This window comes from Borostomias antarcticus (assembly GCF_949987555.1).
Source record: "Borostomias antarcticus genome assembly, chromosome: 13".
NCBI lineage: Eukaryota > Metazoa > Chordata > Actinopteri > Stomiiformes > Stomiidae > Borostomias > Borostomias antarcticus.
In genome coordinates, this window is record NC_140246.1 from 5,457,673 (window position 1) to 5,472,854 (window position 15,182).

A 15,182-nucleotide genomic window follows, 5' to 3' on the forward strand; every position below is an offset into this window, starting at 1 on the left:
ATTACACATTATATATTAGGCTATACTTTGCATGTATTTACCAGGTAAATGTTTAGTAATTGGGGGACTATGAAAGGAAGGGTTACCAAAAAAATGTTCAGAGTAAGTTAATTTAGCAAGTGAAATCTATAAGCCTAGGGCCAATGGGCCTAGGATATAGACAATAAACTACCGGTGGAATGGTGGTGGAGCAATAGCGGGAGAATTTTGTATAATTAGCGGACCACTGTCCCTGACGCTAATAATCCACCAGAGGTCCGCTTGCCATTCGATGTGCAAATGGCCAAGAACCCGCCAGCGGATTCGGACGGAGGTCCGCCAGCTCGTCCATCGGGGACCCGTTGTAGGTCCGCTAGCCTTGTGTTATCTGGGTTTATCCCTTACCTTTGTCCAGAAACAGAAGTTTAACCAATTGCAGCAAAATAGATAACGTTACAGGAATCATAAGTGTAACTGCTTTAGCCACTGACCGCTACCATTAATGTTATGGAAGCTGTTGCTAGTTGTTGTGAGCTCATGAGCTAACTGGCTATCCCGCTCTTATTGTGCTGGATTAGCTTTGGAAGCATTGGAACTGATGTGTCCAGGCGACAAGACCTATCTTAATTTATCAGACATTATTTCATGTGATTTCAATTCACAGCTATTTCAGTGGCATGACTAGCTTCCGTGCTACCAGTCCTGAACAGAAAGCCAGCCATGCACATAAGCCAGGCTTGACCTGGTCTGGTTTGTATTGTATTGTATCATGTATTAATCTATCTAAAGGTCTGTTTCTAGAAACATGTTGGTGGCCTCATATTGGGTTGGTTGAGTTAACTGTTCTATTCCATTATTACATGAATTGTGAGGTGGTATGGTGTGTGTCAGGTTAGTGATGACTGCCGCTTTAGCCCACCTGCATGACATTCAGCGCATGCTTGTAATCGGCCTCGTCACTGTGATGTATGACCTTATCATTTATCTCCCTCTCTCTCACTTACGTGTTCTTAACCTTCACCTTCTCGTTCCATATCTGTACCCCCCACCCCCTCCCCCATCTCTCTCTATTTCTCTCTCTGCTCCATCTCTCTAGTCCACACTTGTTAGTCTCCCACGGTGACCAGCCTGTTTCGGCTCGGTGGTTACCATGGCAACGTGCTGCATATCCTGTCAGCATCCTGCGGGTAATTGTAGACGGACAGCGCGAGCCCCCTTATGTCGTGTTATTTGTGATACGCAAAAGAGCACTTGCTGTTTCCGAGGACGTCCTGTACACGAATATAAGGTTGTGTTGAAGGCCGGGTTGGTTGGTACTTCACCAGTAGCCAACATTAATTATTGGTAGGCTACTAGGCACTGCACGTTATTGCAATGGAAGATTATTAGTCTGGAGCCCAGTGCGTCTCTTGTTAAAGTGGCTGTACTGAATAAATAGGTCTACAGTAAGCAGCAGCGTAGGAACCGAGGACAGGATCTGGAATTCAATACTATGTTTGACCATTAGAGGGCGAATTGCACCCTTGGAACGACCAGTCGTCAGTTTCAGTGACGAGTTCTTGAAGTGACGGGCTGTAAATTTCCTCTTTCCTCGTGCTAATTTGGAGTCACGCAGATCTCAGTGTGTTAACTCTTGATGTGAGGGAGACTTGAACGTCTGCTAACTGTTGGTGTGGGGAAGAGGTCAAAAGTCTGCTAACTGATGTCAAAGTCAAAGAGATGATTTGTGACAGTTTCACACTGAACTGCAGGCTGTGGGCGGGTAATTAAGGCCCATTTCTACTAGGCTACATAAATATTTCTGGTGGTGGGTTTGGTGTGTCCTTACAATAACGTAGATGAATCCGAGTTAACTGTGTCAGAATGCAGCCTCGGTGTCCGTAATGAGACATCTCTCACTAATGGGCTACAGAGATCTCTACGGAAGAGCATTAGGGCCAACAGCGGAGTTTTTTTTCTCAGAAATTCAGACTTTAATCTCAGAAGTTGTTTCTGACTTTTTTCTCAGAAATTCTGACTTTAAAGTCAGAAATGCTCTTCCGTAGCAGGTTCACATTTTAATTGATTGGTCGAGCAATTTTTTAATCGCATCAAATTATAGTGATTCACAATTTGCTATGTGATAAAAAAAACAACAACAAACAAACAAGATAACTGCTCGACCATTAGGCTAAATTAAAAATGAAATGAGTTATCATCAATTATTATTATTAACTCTAATTGCCTCCCCCCCCCTTCACAAAAGATAAATGGGAATCCCAATAGATTTTCTTGGTCCATAATGATTGCATTGCTAAAATGTGATACAAAATGTGACCTTATTTACTCGAAGAGTTTTGTGCAAATCTGAGTAACCTGTTGGCCTATAGGCTACATCTATGACGTTGCACTGTAATTCACAACCCCAAATGCACCAGAACCTTAAGTGTCTCACATTGTCTCCAGCTGGTCTTAATGGTAGGCTAAACCTTTTAGCCTCTGGAAAGATGAACATAAGATTCCCACTCGATAAATCCTATGTCGAAAATAGGATCACAACGAAGGGGATTTTTTTTTTTTTTTTGATTACCCCCCCCCCACCCCCCCCAGCCGAAGCAGCAGCAGCGACATCTTGTCTCGATAAAAGCAGCAGCAGCAGGGTCGGAGGAGAGGAGGAGGAAGACTGATCTGACCAGGTGGAGATAAAACTGCCACGAAGAACCACAACCACGTCCCAATCCGAGAAACGCGTGTATTGTCGGAATGCGCATGAAATTGGGTCGTAATTAAAATGGGACCGCTATCCCCGTGAGTAGAGGACAGGTATGTGCCTTTGATTATTAATAGAACAGGTGTAAGCACAACAGTTTGAGACTTTAATTGGCGATTTCACTAACCTGCTATGACATTATAAGGCATTTGGTATATACCTAATAGGTAAATACCAAATGATTAAGAAATAAGCTATGAGATAATTAAATGCCTATTTTTATGAGCAGCATGTCTAAGCAGTGGATCTATCGTCTCTTCAATGTAAGGCACCTGGAGAGTAGAAGCTGGTGCTCTGCTACAATTATGTTTTCTCCCGCCACAATCTGGTGTCTTTTTCGTTTAGTTTGTAGGCTATTTTGAAGGGGTATCTGATTTCTGAAGGGGTATTTTCTTGTTTCAAATTCCTAATTATAGGCTAGATAGAAAGATAAACAGGGAGGCCGAATATAGGACATGAGTTTGTAGATAAAGGTGATTATTGAGTTACATGCCGCAGACCAACAGATCGAGTTGGTACCCAATTCTCTTCACTGAAGAATCCTATGTAAACAGTTTCTGTCAGTACAGCTTTTCTCCCTGCATGTGTTTGCTTAATAATAATAATAATAATAATAATAATAATACTATGTTCTGGACTGATTCTGTATGCCAACGCCAATGCAGAATATCTTTTTGGAGCCCCTTAGATCAATATGGAGGTGTGGAATGACATCATGCCATCCAGTGCAGAGCACCCAACCAAATATTAAATCAGACAGGAGACATCCTGAAAAGGCAGTGTTGATGCTGTACGTGTTGCTGTCACAGTGCTGTGTTGTCAGCCATTGCATCAGGCTCGATTAGGTCTTCTCACTCATCAGGTACTGGAAGAGGGCTGAATTGGGTTGCTAAGGGAATACTGAACGAAGCCACCAGAGTAAACAAGAGGTTAGAGATAAGTGTACACCTTCCCCACGGCAAGCCTGCCTACCTAGGTTCCTAATAACTTGTCCCAAGTTATTAGGAACCTGCTCTCCATTGACACCAGCTTATATTGCTTGTGTGTGTTTATAATTAAGGAAATAAGTTTGCCTCACCAGCAGTCATTTTACCATGGCACAGCACGGTCGCAAGCAGTGGTCTGTATGCTAGCCTACAGATTCAGGTCAGTCAGTCAGTCACTCAGTCAGTCAGTCAGTCAGTCAGTCAGTCAGTCAGTCAGTCAGTCAGTCAGTCAGTCACTCAGTCAGTCAGTCAGTCAGTCAGTCAGTCAGTCAGCCAGTCACTCAGTCAGTCAGTAATGGACGGTACTTGAGAGTCAGGACACATTATGTGAGGCACAGGCACAGTACGTCATGCAAGCATACCACTACAGGCCTAACGCATTTGCAGGTCGAGGTCACTAAACAGGCGGACCGAATAGCTACATAAGAGTGTTGTAAATCTGAAAACAATGAGAGCCCCTGCACAACCAGCACAGATGATGCAGGCGATAATCACGTTAAATGCATAAATGACAGCTCAAATACCAAAAATAATAGGTTTTAAGTAATTTGGTAAACACAAGCCTACACACATGCACTCAAGGGAGAGGGAGAGAGACTCGTCATCCCATCAAAGACCCAAATGAATGATAATGCAAGCAATGCAACGGAAGCGGTCTCTCTTACAATGAAAACTAGAAATGGTGCTCGTAGGACACAGACCTCCGCCCATGAATGCATTCCGTGGCTCTGTGCGTTTGCATGTATGGTAGCAGGACATGTTTGGTATTGCTGAATTTGTTAGGCCGAGAGCTTTATGCCAGTCTAAACCCCATGTCTCTTTGACCTTTCCACGTCGAGATATGTTCATTTCAATCCCCCTCACTGACAATGAATGGGGGTCATTTTTCACTTCTGAGCCTAAGAACAAAAAATGGAGGTGAATGGTTGGCCGTGTTTGGGCAGCTTGTGGATCCTCCTTGTGATTCGGGTCTTCTCCAAAATGAAAATGAAAATTGGTCTGGTAGTTTTTGTGTAATCCTGCTAACAAACAAACCAAGAAACAGCTCATGGACCCTCCCCGTGATTCGGATCCACTCATGGGTTCTAAATTGCCCCATGCTACACCCCTCCACTGAGTTTCATGAAAATTGGTATGGTAGTTTTCGCGTAATCCTAGTCCAAAAGATGAATGGAGTTGAATGGACTAACCAAGAAGCGGCTTGTGGACCCGTCCCGTGATTCGGATCCACTCCAAAATGTAATGGGTTTCATGAAAATCGGTCTGGTAGTTTTTGTGTAATCCTGCTAATAAATAAATCAATAAACCAACACACGCCGCTGAAAACATTACCTCTCGCCCTGCGCTATCACTGCGGCGGGTAATACACTGTATTTTTCCAGGCTTAAGTCCTGTCTGTGTACATGAATAGTCCAGGACAAAGAGAAACCAATTTCATATTCAGAATGTCATTTCAGACATTCTGTGCCTTTCCCTTAATGTCAGTGATTGTGCAGCTTAAATGTTTCTCAGAATTGGTAACAAGAAAAATCTTTTCCATGGCTGTCATGTTGCCATACTGACAGAGACACATGGACCCTACAGTGGGGTCCTGCATTCCAATACCAGTTCAGTCCATGGGCCACAACAACATATTATATTTGAGGATATTATATTTGAGGAATATGCGAAAGCCTTATACTGAAACTCGATAATGAAGGCTTCAATCATGCTTTTGATGAATTTGTATGCAAGAGAGCAGGAGGAGAGAACTTGAACAGTGATTTTCTCTGCAGAAATGATTTCTCGAGGGCCATCTCATTAGATTATCTTCTGTGTTCATTATAATTCCCACTGTGAAATCTTAATTAGCTGACCCCAGTAGAGCAGATTCTCTGTGGTGTCAAGGATAATTCAGAAACATGCAGATCATCACTCTAGATTAGATTTTGTCATGTAAGACTACATCATCCTTCCATCCAGGAAAATATCCACCTCTGACATTAGGGTGTATATCTAGTGAGTCTTACCCTTCACTTAGTCTCTAATTTAGAAACGTGTCTGCTTCATTGCACCAGTGAGACCAATTGTATTTCCAAATGACATTCACCTTTGAACACAATGAACAACGAGCAATGGTATTGTGTAGCCTATTAGAGGTGTGCTCCATTGTCCTTTTGTCTAAACGGAGATTGTCAATGGTGTGTCTTTAGAGGCAAGGTCAGAAGTTGCCTCACCATCTTTTTCTTGAAAGACTGGTCGAAGGACACCATTCTCCTAGGATCCTTTTGAGTTATTGCTTTACCTTGCAGTTATGTAACCCGTTGAAACCCTTTGAAAATGTGTTTGGCCTTATTACGCAATTCAGAGACACTCTGAGAATGTACAGTTCACCGTGTTAATCCTACAATGACCGGCTGGCCATACATTATACCGCTTATTACATGGCTACTTACTAATTACATTAATACATAGAGACAAAATATTAATTACAATATATTTGATGTTTATTTTGTTTGTAGTTCTTTTGTTTGTTTATTTTGTATCTCAATCATCTTTATCTATCTATATCAACTGACATTTTGTCTCCTGAGCGCAAGTCCAAATGAATGGCAGTGAATGGGCGGCTGTGTTTGGACGGCTCTGTGGTGTACCCTTTGGGTCAGAGGCGGCGAGGGGCTGTTCGGTGCACTCGGGACTCTACCCCCGCACACCCCAGTCCAAACTCTGTGTCTCTAGGCTTGGGTCAAAGTTTTGTTTCGGCTTTGTGCTCACGCACGTGCGTGCGAGCGGGACATGTTTGGTCTTGCTGCGTTTGTTACGTTCAGACGAGACCTTTCTGCCCTGTTCAAACCGCGTGTCTCTGTGACCTTTTCACGTCGAGATATGGTCTTTTCAATCCTGCGCAGCGCTCTCAGGTGGCTAGGTGGTGAAGTGCATGGTCGGCGCGTCCACCCGTCCGTTTCCTCATTTAATAATAGATATGGTAGAATAATAGATATGGCAATGTCATCCATGGTAGTAGTAGCAGCCTACATCTTTTCTTTTGCCAGCGAATTAGCTAAAGTTAGCTAGATAACAACGGTTCAACACTGTTGCCCCTAGCAGCAGTCATTATTGCTGCGTTGCCCCTAACGTTGATCAGTTCAAGAAATCAAGAAATAATCGACCAGTAGAATTGATTGTCCAATCAGAATAGAGTATTTCAGAGAGGAAGATTTTGTAAAAAAAATAAATAAATAAACTTTTTCTCATATTCACATATGGCTCTGATTTCTGTTGGTCTCCACAGCTCCCCCGGTGGCAGTAGACATGGTGTACGCCCAGTCGACGGACAGCGTCAGCCCCTCCCTCGGATCCCCCTCCTTCGGCTACCCGATGAACTTCAACCTCTCCGTCAGGGAGAACTCCACCGTCCTGGTCTCGCCCACGCCTCGCCTCTGCTCCTACCAGGATGGCTCCTTCTCTTCCTCCGCCCAGCCTAACAGCAGCAGCACCCAGGCCTCGTACGAGCTGACCCCCGCCGAGGTGGCCGTTCTGGGGTTGGTGTTCGGGGTCCTCTGGCTGGTCTCCATCCTGGGCAACGCCCTGGTGTGCCTGGTCATCCACCGCAGCCGGAGGACCCAGTCCACCACCAACTACTTCGTGGTGTCCATGGCGTGCGCCGACCTGCTGCTGAGCCTGGGCTGCGCGCCCTTCGTCCTGCTCCAGGTGACCTCCGGCCGGTGGCCCCTGAGCGCGGCCGCCTGCAAGGCCGTGCGCTACCTCCAGCACCTGTGCCCGGGCGTGCAGGTGTACGTGCTGCTCTCCATCTGCGTGGACCGCTTCTACACCATCGTCTACCCGCTGAGCTTCAAGGTCTCCAGGGAGAAGGCCAAGAGGATGATCCTGGCCTCCTGGCTCTTCGACGCAGCCTTCGTCTCGCCCTGCCTGTTCCTGTACGGCTCCGACGCGGCGAACGGCGGCGGAGGCCACTGTGACTTCTTCCTCCCGGACAGCTGGGACGGGATCTCCTACGCCGTCGCCCACCTGCTCTTCGGCTTCCTGCTCCCGGCGTTGCTCATCGTGTCGTTCTACCACCGGGTGGTCCGCTACATCTGGAGGATAAGCGCCGACGGGCACACGGTGAGGAGGACGATGAACATCGTCCCCCGGACTAAAGTCAAGACCATCAAGATGTTCCTCATGCTCAACTCTGTGTTCCTGCTGACATGGACGCCGTTCTACGTGGCCCTGCTGTGGCACCCCAGGGAGGCTGATGGCCCAGACAGACAGGGGGCGCTGTTCTTCTCAGCCATTGCCTGGATTTCCTTCAGCTCCACAGCCTCTAAACCCACCCTGTACTCCGTCTACAACGCCAATTTCAGACGCGGCATGAGGGAGACCTTCTGCATGTCGTCCATGAAGTGCTACCGCGGGAACGCCTACACCATCACGGCCAGCTCGCGGATAGCGAAAAAGAACTATGTCGGCGTGGTGGACATTCCCGTGCCAGCCAAGGCTCTCACCAAAGACTCTGTTTATGACACGTTTGACCGTGAGGCGAAAGAGAAGAAATTAGCCTGGCCCATCAGTGCCAACCCTCCTAACACGTTTGTATGAGGGAGCCATCCCGTGAAACTGTAAACATTTCGGACATCAATCATCTGAATGTTTATTAACAGTTCAACAGTTCGACTATGTCGTTGGGTATAATGTCTGGGGCACTAATGTGAGATTTTGGCTTCATTATGTGTCACTACGTGGAAGAAATACAGCATCGGACAGAGAGATGGGGCATGTTCATAACGTTGTGTTGAATCACCAGCTAAAACCTTTTATTCGCCTGCTGAGACTGATCAAGTTTAAATAGTCATGAAAGGGATTTTTTCTCAGATAGAGCAGAGGTATATAGACTGTCAGTCTATACTTCAGTGGTATATAGACTGGCAGTCTAGATTGTAGTGGTGTATAGACTGGCAGTCTAGACTGTAGTGGTATATAGACTGGTGGTCTAGACTGCAGTGGTATATAGATTGGCAGTCTATATTGCAGTGGTATATAGACTGGCAGTCTATACTTCAGTGGTATATAGACTTGCAGTCTAGGCTGCAGTGGTATATAGATTATATGGTATATAGAATGACAGTCTATACTGTAGTGGTATATAGACTGGAAGTCTATACTTCAGTGGCAGTCTAGACTGAAGTGGTATATAGACCGGCAGTTTTTACTTCAGTGGTATATAGATTGGCATTCTATACTTCAGTGGTATATAGATGGTCAGTCTATACTTCAGTGGTATATAGACTTGCAGTCTAGACTGCAGTGGTATATGGACTGGAGGTCTATACTTCAGTGGTATATAGACTGGCAGTCTAGACTGCAGTGGTGGGAACAACAAATCAGACGTGGGGACTGTAGCAATCGAAAGCATGCAGCCAGTGGTGCAATGATACATTTACAGGGAATTTAAGCATTCCAAACCGTGCGTACAGTATATCAGGTATATATGAATGGTTCAGATTCTAATGCCTCTCGTCCAATCACAATGCGCGGTCGGTACTACCTGTTGTATAAAGACTGTCAGTCTATGTACCATACCTTTCCCTGATGTTTCATCTCTCCTGAGTCAAGTCACTGACGACATGCAATCTTGTGTGGCTATAACACATTCATATGGTCATGATAATTAATGTTCTGATTGATAAATGTGAAATGATTTTGACTATGAGGAGCTCTGCACATTGACACTCGCAATGTCTGTGTTTGCTTTTGATAATGATGGTTGTGTGCAGTCAGTTTTTTTTTCATTTTCATTTTGATAGCTGCTTCTGTAAACCTGCCAACATTGTGTTGTGTTTCTCTTGTTTGTGAAATGTCTTATCTCTGTATACTGTTAACTACTGTGATTTAAGGACCCTTGCTTTACACCAACGAGAGAGGGAATATAATAAAGAATTTAATAAATGCATCACACTTCATATGATAGTGTTTATTGTTGTACTCTAAGGTGGAGGTAAAGACTGATTGTTCTGCTCATATTTAACTATGAACACGTCGCACAGTTTGTGCTTTAGAGCCAGTCACTCAAGTACTGTGGCTCAGCGCCAAAGTACAGAACATTCTAACCAACCACAGTGGTGATGCCAGCTGGATACATCGTCTGTTCCTTTATTCAGAGGTGAGACATTTTCGGCATAATTAGTTTCTACACTCATGGTCACTATGTTCTTCATGTCATTCAAGCTCAGTGTGGATGTGGCCTAGAAATGACAAACACAAAAAACCCTCACAAACAAACGTCTCCCAGAACCAGGCCAGGTCCAGCCTGGCTCATGTGCGTGGCTGGCTTGTTTCTGTTCAGGACTGGTAGGGCGGAAGCTAGTCATGCCACTAAAATAGCTGTGAATTGAAGTGACATTAAATAATGTCTGATAAATTAAGATAGGTCTTGTCGCCTGGACACATCAGTTCCAATGCTTCCAATGCTAATCCAGCACAATAAGAGTAGGATAGCCAGTTAGCTCATGAGCTCACAACAACTAGCATCAGCTTCCATAAGATGAATGGTAGTGGTCAGTGGCTAAAGCAGTTACACTGATGATTCCTGTAATTTATTATTAGTTATCTATTTTATCTATCTAAGTTATTATTATTTATCTATTTTGCTGCAATTGGTTCAACTTCTGTTTCTGGACAAAGGTAAGGGATAAACCCAGATAACACAAGGCTAGCGGACCTACAATGGGTCCCCGATGGATGAGCTGGCGGACCTCCGTCTGAATCCGCTGGTGGGTTCGTGGCCATTTGCACATCGAATGGCAAGCGGACCTCTGGTGGATTATTAGCGTCAGGGACAGCGGTCCACTAGTAATCCGAAATGCTCCCGCTATTGCTCCACCACCATTCCACTGGTATTTTACTGTCTATATCAGGGGTCTGCAACCTGCGGCACTGGAGCCGCATGCAGCTCTTTAGCCACTCTCCAGTGGCTCCCTGGCTTTGACAAACATTATATGGAAATTAATAACTAAATAAATATATCACTATTAAATACATTTATTTATTACTAAAATAAATGGTCATGTTGGCATTCAAGTTGGCTAACTAGCTAGATAGCAGCTAGCCTCGTGAGACCATCCTGATTTTGTGAGCTCACATTCTGTTTCTCTCGCAAATCAGTCTGGATACTCTCCATAAAGATCCGTTTGTGCCAGATCAGAAAACAATCTCGTCAATCAGCGTTGGTTGTGAGGAATTTGAAATACAAACAGGCAGGGTGGATTTAAGTGTGATGACAGTGAGGAGCAGTTGAAGTTAGCGCGTGATAGATGGTGACAGACAGATGTCAGGTTCATCCAATCACCTGCCAAGTATTTTTGAAAGCGCCTGCCCTTTTCCAAACAATACCAAAGGAGAGTTCCCAGATGATTATGCGAAGCAAATCATCTGGTGCGTCAGGTTAGATAGCAGCAGACTGCATAGAAATTCACCAGAATGCAGGAAATGTAGTGTTTAGTGCTCAAAATTTCCCCTCTGGACCCCCAGACACCCCTACCCCCCTCTATGTGTCCCCCTGGATGCATACCACCAAGCCTGAAAATAAATCTAAGGGGAAACATTACCTTCATTATAAGGCTCAAATGTTTCGCGGCTCCAGTCAGATTTTCTATTCATTTTTTGGCCAAAATGGCTCTTTTGATAGTAAAGGTTGCTGACCCCTGGTCTACTGTATATCCTAAGCCCATTGGCCCTAGGCTTATGGATGCACGCACAAAAAGGGTTCAGATGGCTATGGCTGCTTTGGAAATCTCACCCGTCTCTATTCCTTAATAGCATGCATTATGCAAGGGAACAGTATGTATCACACCATTACAAATTATGAACGCTTTTCAGCTGAAGTCATATTAAAGTGTGTTGAAATTACAAGACCTTGGATCTGTGAGCATGAATTGATACATACTACATTTGAAGTATGTATTGGTAAGTTTGCATGGGCATATTTTATGGTTAAGCAGATGTTTTGTTTCATCTTGTCCTTACATGTCTTCTCTCTCCAGGAAACAAGGATTCATCCATGCACAACATAGAGGGATCTTACCGATCCGACTCATTAGTTTGTGTTCATATGCAATAAGGCCCACTTTACCCCTCCTGATCTACCAGACATTATAAAAAAGATGCTGTGCCAAAGTAGCATATAGGCTTAACATCCAAAATGTTCCTCTGTAGAAAAGGAGTGTGTGGGCCTACAAAAACAACATTATAAAACCAAGTATCTGACCTATTTCTCTCTGCTCAAATAATGAAAGCACAGGCTGCTGTTATTGAGTCACGGACAGAAATAGGTTTTCTGAAAAGATGAATATTCTCAGAATGGTCAACAATGACAGAAGGGCACACAGACAGAAAGAAAACATCTCTTTATTTTTCAAACAATACATCATGTATATATCAACATGGCCAGCCTACCAATGTTTTAGCTGGCTCTTATCAAGGCCGCTTGCACAAAGATGACAAGTGTACAATGTCCTGACATTGGATATAATGTATTGACATGACCAAAGCTTAAAAAGCCTTACTCCTTCTGTGAGAATACCATTCCAATTCTATCATTTCACTTAAAGTAGAAGCAATGCTGTTTTACAAAACAGAGATTTAAAACAAATAAGAGATTTAATCTGCCAAACCAGCAGTTTAGGCCTAGACAATACATTCAAGGACACACTACAAAACTTGCAAAGTGCTTTCTGTTATCCAATACAAAATATAAATAAAAAAATAAATCCAACATGTATTCAATTGACATGTCAACAGTGCTGTACATCATCTCTAAATATATTTATCATTCGATTCTGCCATGAGTCCATATTGTTATATCTTTTGGCAAACTTGTACATGATTAGCAAAATAAGCCAAATACTGCCTAAACGGAGTAAAAGCCTTTAATATAGGACTAAAATTGTACGCTTTCCTGGACAGGGAGTCATTGTGATTGAACAACAATTGACACTTTGCAAGAATGTCTATGCTATACGGAGGTTCAAACAGAGACTGAGCCTTTTAATTGGAGTCGATCTAATTCAATTAAAAAAACGATTCACCACAGACTAAAATGAAGAACAATTTGTACAAATAAATATCTATGAACATAATTAGTGCCATCACACATGAAGACATGTGAGAGGATGTTGGGGGAAATGGCTGACAGTGGCCTGAATATTACAAGCTATTCACATGCATAATGCATACAGTAGCCTGATTTCCTTCAATTCAATTCAGACATGGTTTTCCCTACCCCATTCCTCATCATGTACATCGAACACAAACGTAAGAGTGGGTCGGAACCTGTGTTGCTGCTAGTTAACTAATTTGATTGCTGTAGTGATTATTATTCGATGCATTGTGGTAGAATAAAGATAAGCATAGCCTGCAAATATATACACTTTTTCAGATCTTTACTGAAATCTTCGACTTTTGCAGTAGCTACGGAAATTACTGTTCTAATGAGTGACCTCAGCTAAATCGCATGGATTGAAACGGGTGGACCCGAGAGAGAGAGAGAGAGAGAGAGAGATTCAGCTCAAACCCCTTGATTCTTCAGTTCAGAGTTCTTAACCTCCATCACAGAGGAGGCCTCTCTTCCTGGTGGAGCAGTCTAAAAGCCACCCAACAAGCAGATTAGCTCTGGCTGTTGCTGGTTGTGCTGTTCTTTCCATGCTTGGTGGCCTTGGTGCTTGTGCTCTGAGGCATTTTCTGATCATCCCCAGTGAGCAGGGCTTTGATTTCAGAGGGGATCTTCCCTTGGTCCATCGCGGAGCACCACTGCTTATACTGGTGGGGTGGATCAGGGGGAAGGAGAACACAGTGTTACTGATGTACGTGACAATTTCAAATGTTGCACATAAATATGAACATTGTGTGCAGGCAGTAGTGTGTAGCTAGTGTGTAGCTTTGATTTACCATCTCCAGCTCCTCACGCAGGGCACAGATGGCCCTCTCCTTGCTGGACACCAGCTCCTCCAGGTATTGATACCGTAGCTTCTTCCTTGCGCGACACTCCCGTGCACTCTGCCGACTGCGTTCCAACTTCGCCTTCAAGTCGATCTTAGCAGGTTTGCGGCCACGTTTTCCAGGTTTTTTTACTTTGCCCCCCACCATCTGCAAATGAAACAACGTACCCGTTTATGTAATCGGCATCGCAAACTAGCAAACATATAGGCCTACTATACTGGCTTTAGCCAGCTAGCCAGTAAAACATTTTGATATAGAAACTAAAATGATAACATAGATTGTTTACTTGGGTTAAATCCCTTACCTTGCTGTCATCCATTTTGGTGAGCAACACACTGGCTATCAATCGTTGGAGGCTAGTGACGATAGCTGGGTAAAGATAACGTTAGATTGCAATAGCTTGTTCTGGACTTGAGGCTTGCTGTCCGGAATCTTCAATCAACCGTAGTATTTAATAACAGTCAATGTTATCCTTTTTAACTTTTTGGATAGGGTTTCCTTTGCAACATAACATTCTTTGGTCTTTCTTCCTCCACTGTTGTTATTTTATAACACTTCCTGTTATGATCGCCTTGTTGCGGGGGACTCTGGGAAATTGCGTTTCCGTTGACGAGAGGAGCGTCAAGAGGAACAACTTTTCCAAGAATTAAAACTACAATTCACATATGCCAACGTATTTCGTCAGAGAAGCCTACTTTTGACCATCTGCTACATTTTTTGCTCATTAAAGAAACAGAAAGCAATATAAACATGCTATAAAAGAGCGTTAGGCTACTTAAACGTTGGCTACATTGAAGAAAGTAGCCTATCCTTCACACACCAGTCCTGCTTTGAAAGCTAACTTGGCTTTGAAAGCTAATTGCACGCATTGGAATGTATCTCTCAGGTCAGGAGCACACAGATGATAATCAAGAAACCAGGCTTAGTTGGTTCCTACTTCCTAATTGTTTATGTGAGTGCAAGCCTTTTTGAGTCATTCTTTGCTAGTAACACTAGCCCTGCTGTGGTGGAAAATCATGAGCTGGGGGCTACTTGCCTAGCACGGAGGGAGTTATTTTATATCCGGAGTAGCTTACCAGTGGTGAGGAAGCCGAGGTCAAGCCATCGTGAAACGTCTCAACCCTTAATGAGAACCACCTAGGACTTGCATAGATCCTGACCTTAGGCTACACCTCCCCCAACCCAAATCCAAGAGGTCACAATGGTGGAAAATGTGTGAAACTCATTTTGATATTTAATTTCTGTGTGGCAGGCAGTGACCAACATTGCCCTATTGCCCCAGCAACTTTGCTTGTGGTGTATAATATGAAAGAGGATAGGCTATAACTGAATACACTCACTGCATCTATTACCAGCAGATCTGCCAGACTCATTTAAAAACCTACCCTGGTATTTCTAACCCAGAAATAAACCACATATTGGGGGGGTTATGGGGGATTACGGCACATTGCACATCATTTTGTATTTGCCTTTTGCTCCCTGCACACTGGATA

At 43.9% G+C, this 15,182-nt stretch overlaps 2 protein-coding genes across 2 annotated transcripts; one reads left to right on the plus strand and one right to left on the minus strand.

Annotated features, from left to right (window-relative positions):
- Window positions 1–7,005: 7,005 nt before the first annotated feature.
- gpr19 (G protein-coupled receptor 19) lies at window positions 7,006–8,295 on the plus strand (the record flags this gene model as incomplete). The annotated part of the gene is made up of 1 exon (XM_084448228.1): window positions 7,006–8,295. The coding sequence occupies one exon, from the start codon at window positions 7,006–7,008 to the stop codon at window positions 8,293–8,295; it is 1,290 nt and encodes a 429-aa protein (XP_084304354.1).
- Window positions 8,296–12,168: 3,873 nt separating this feature from the next.
- On the minus strand, window positions 12,169–14,214 carry crebl2 (cAMP responsive element binding protein-like 2). The gene is made up of 3 exons (XM_084448245.1): window positions 13,994–14,214; window positions 13,639–13,836; window positions 12,169–13,509 (listed from the first exon to the last, which is right to left on the minus strand). The coding sequence occupies exons 1-3, from the start codon at window positions 14,006–14,008 to the stop codon at window positions 13,357–13,359; spliced, it is 366 nt and encodes a 121-aa protein (XP_084304371.1). The 5' UTR covers window positions 14,009–14,214; the 3' UTR covers window positions 12,169–13,356.
- Between the last annotated feature and the right edge of the window lie 968 nt (window positions 14,215–15,182).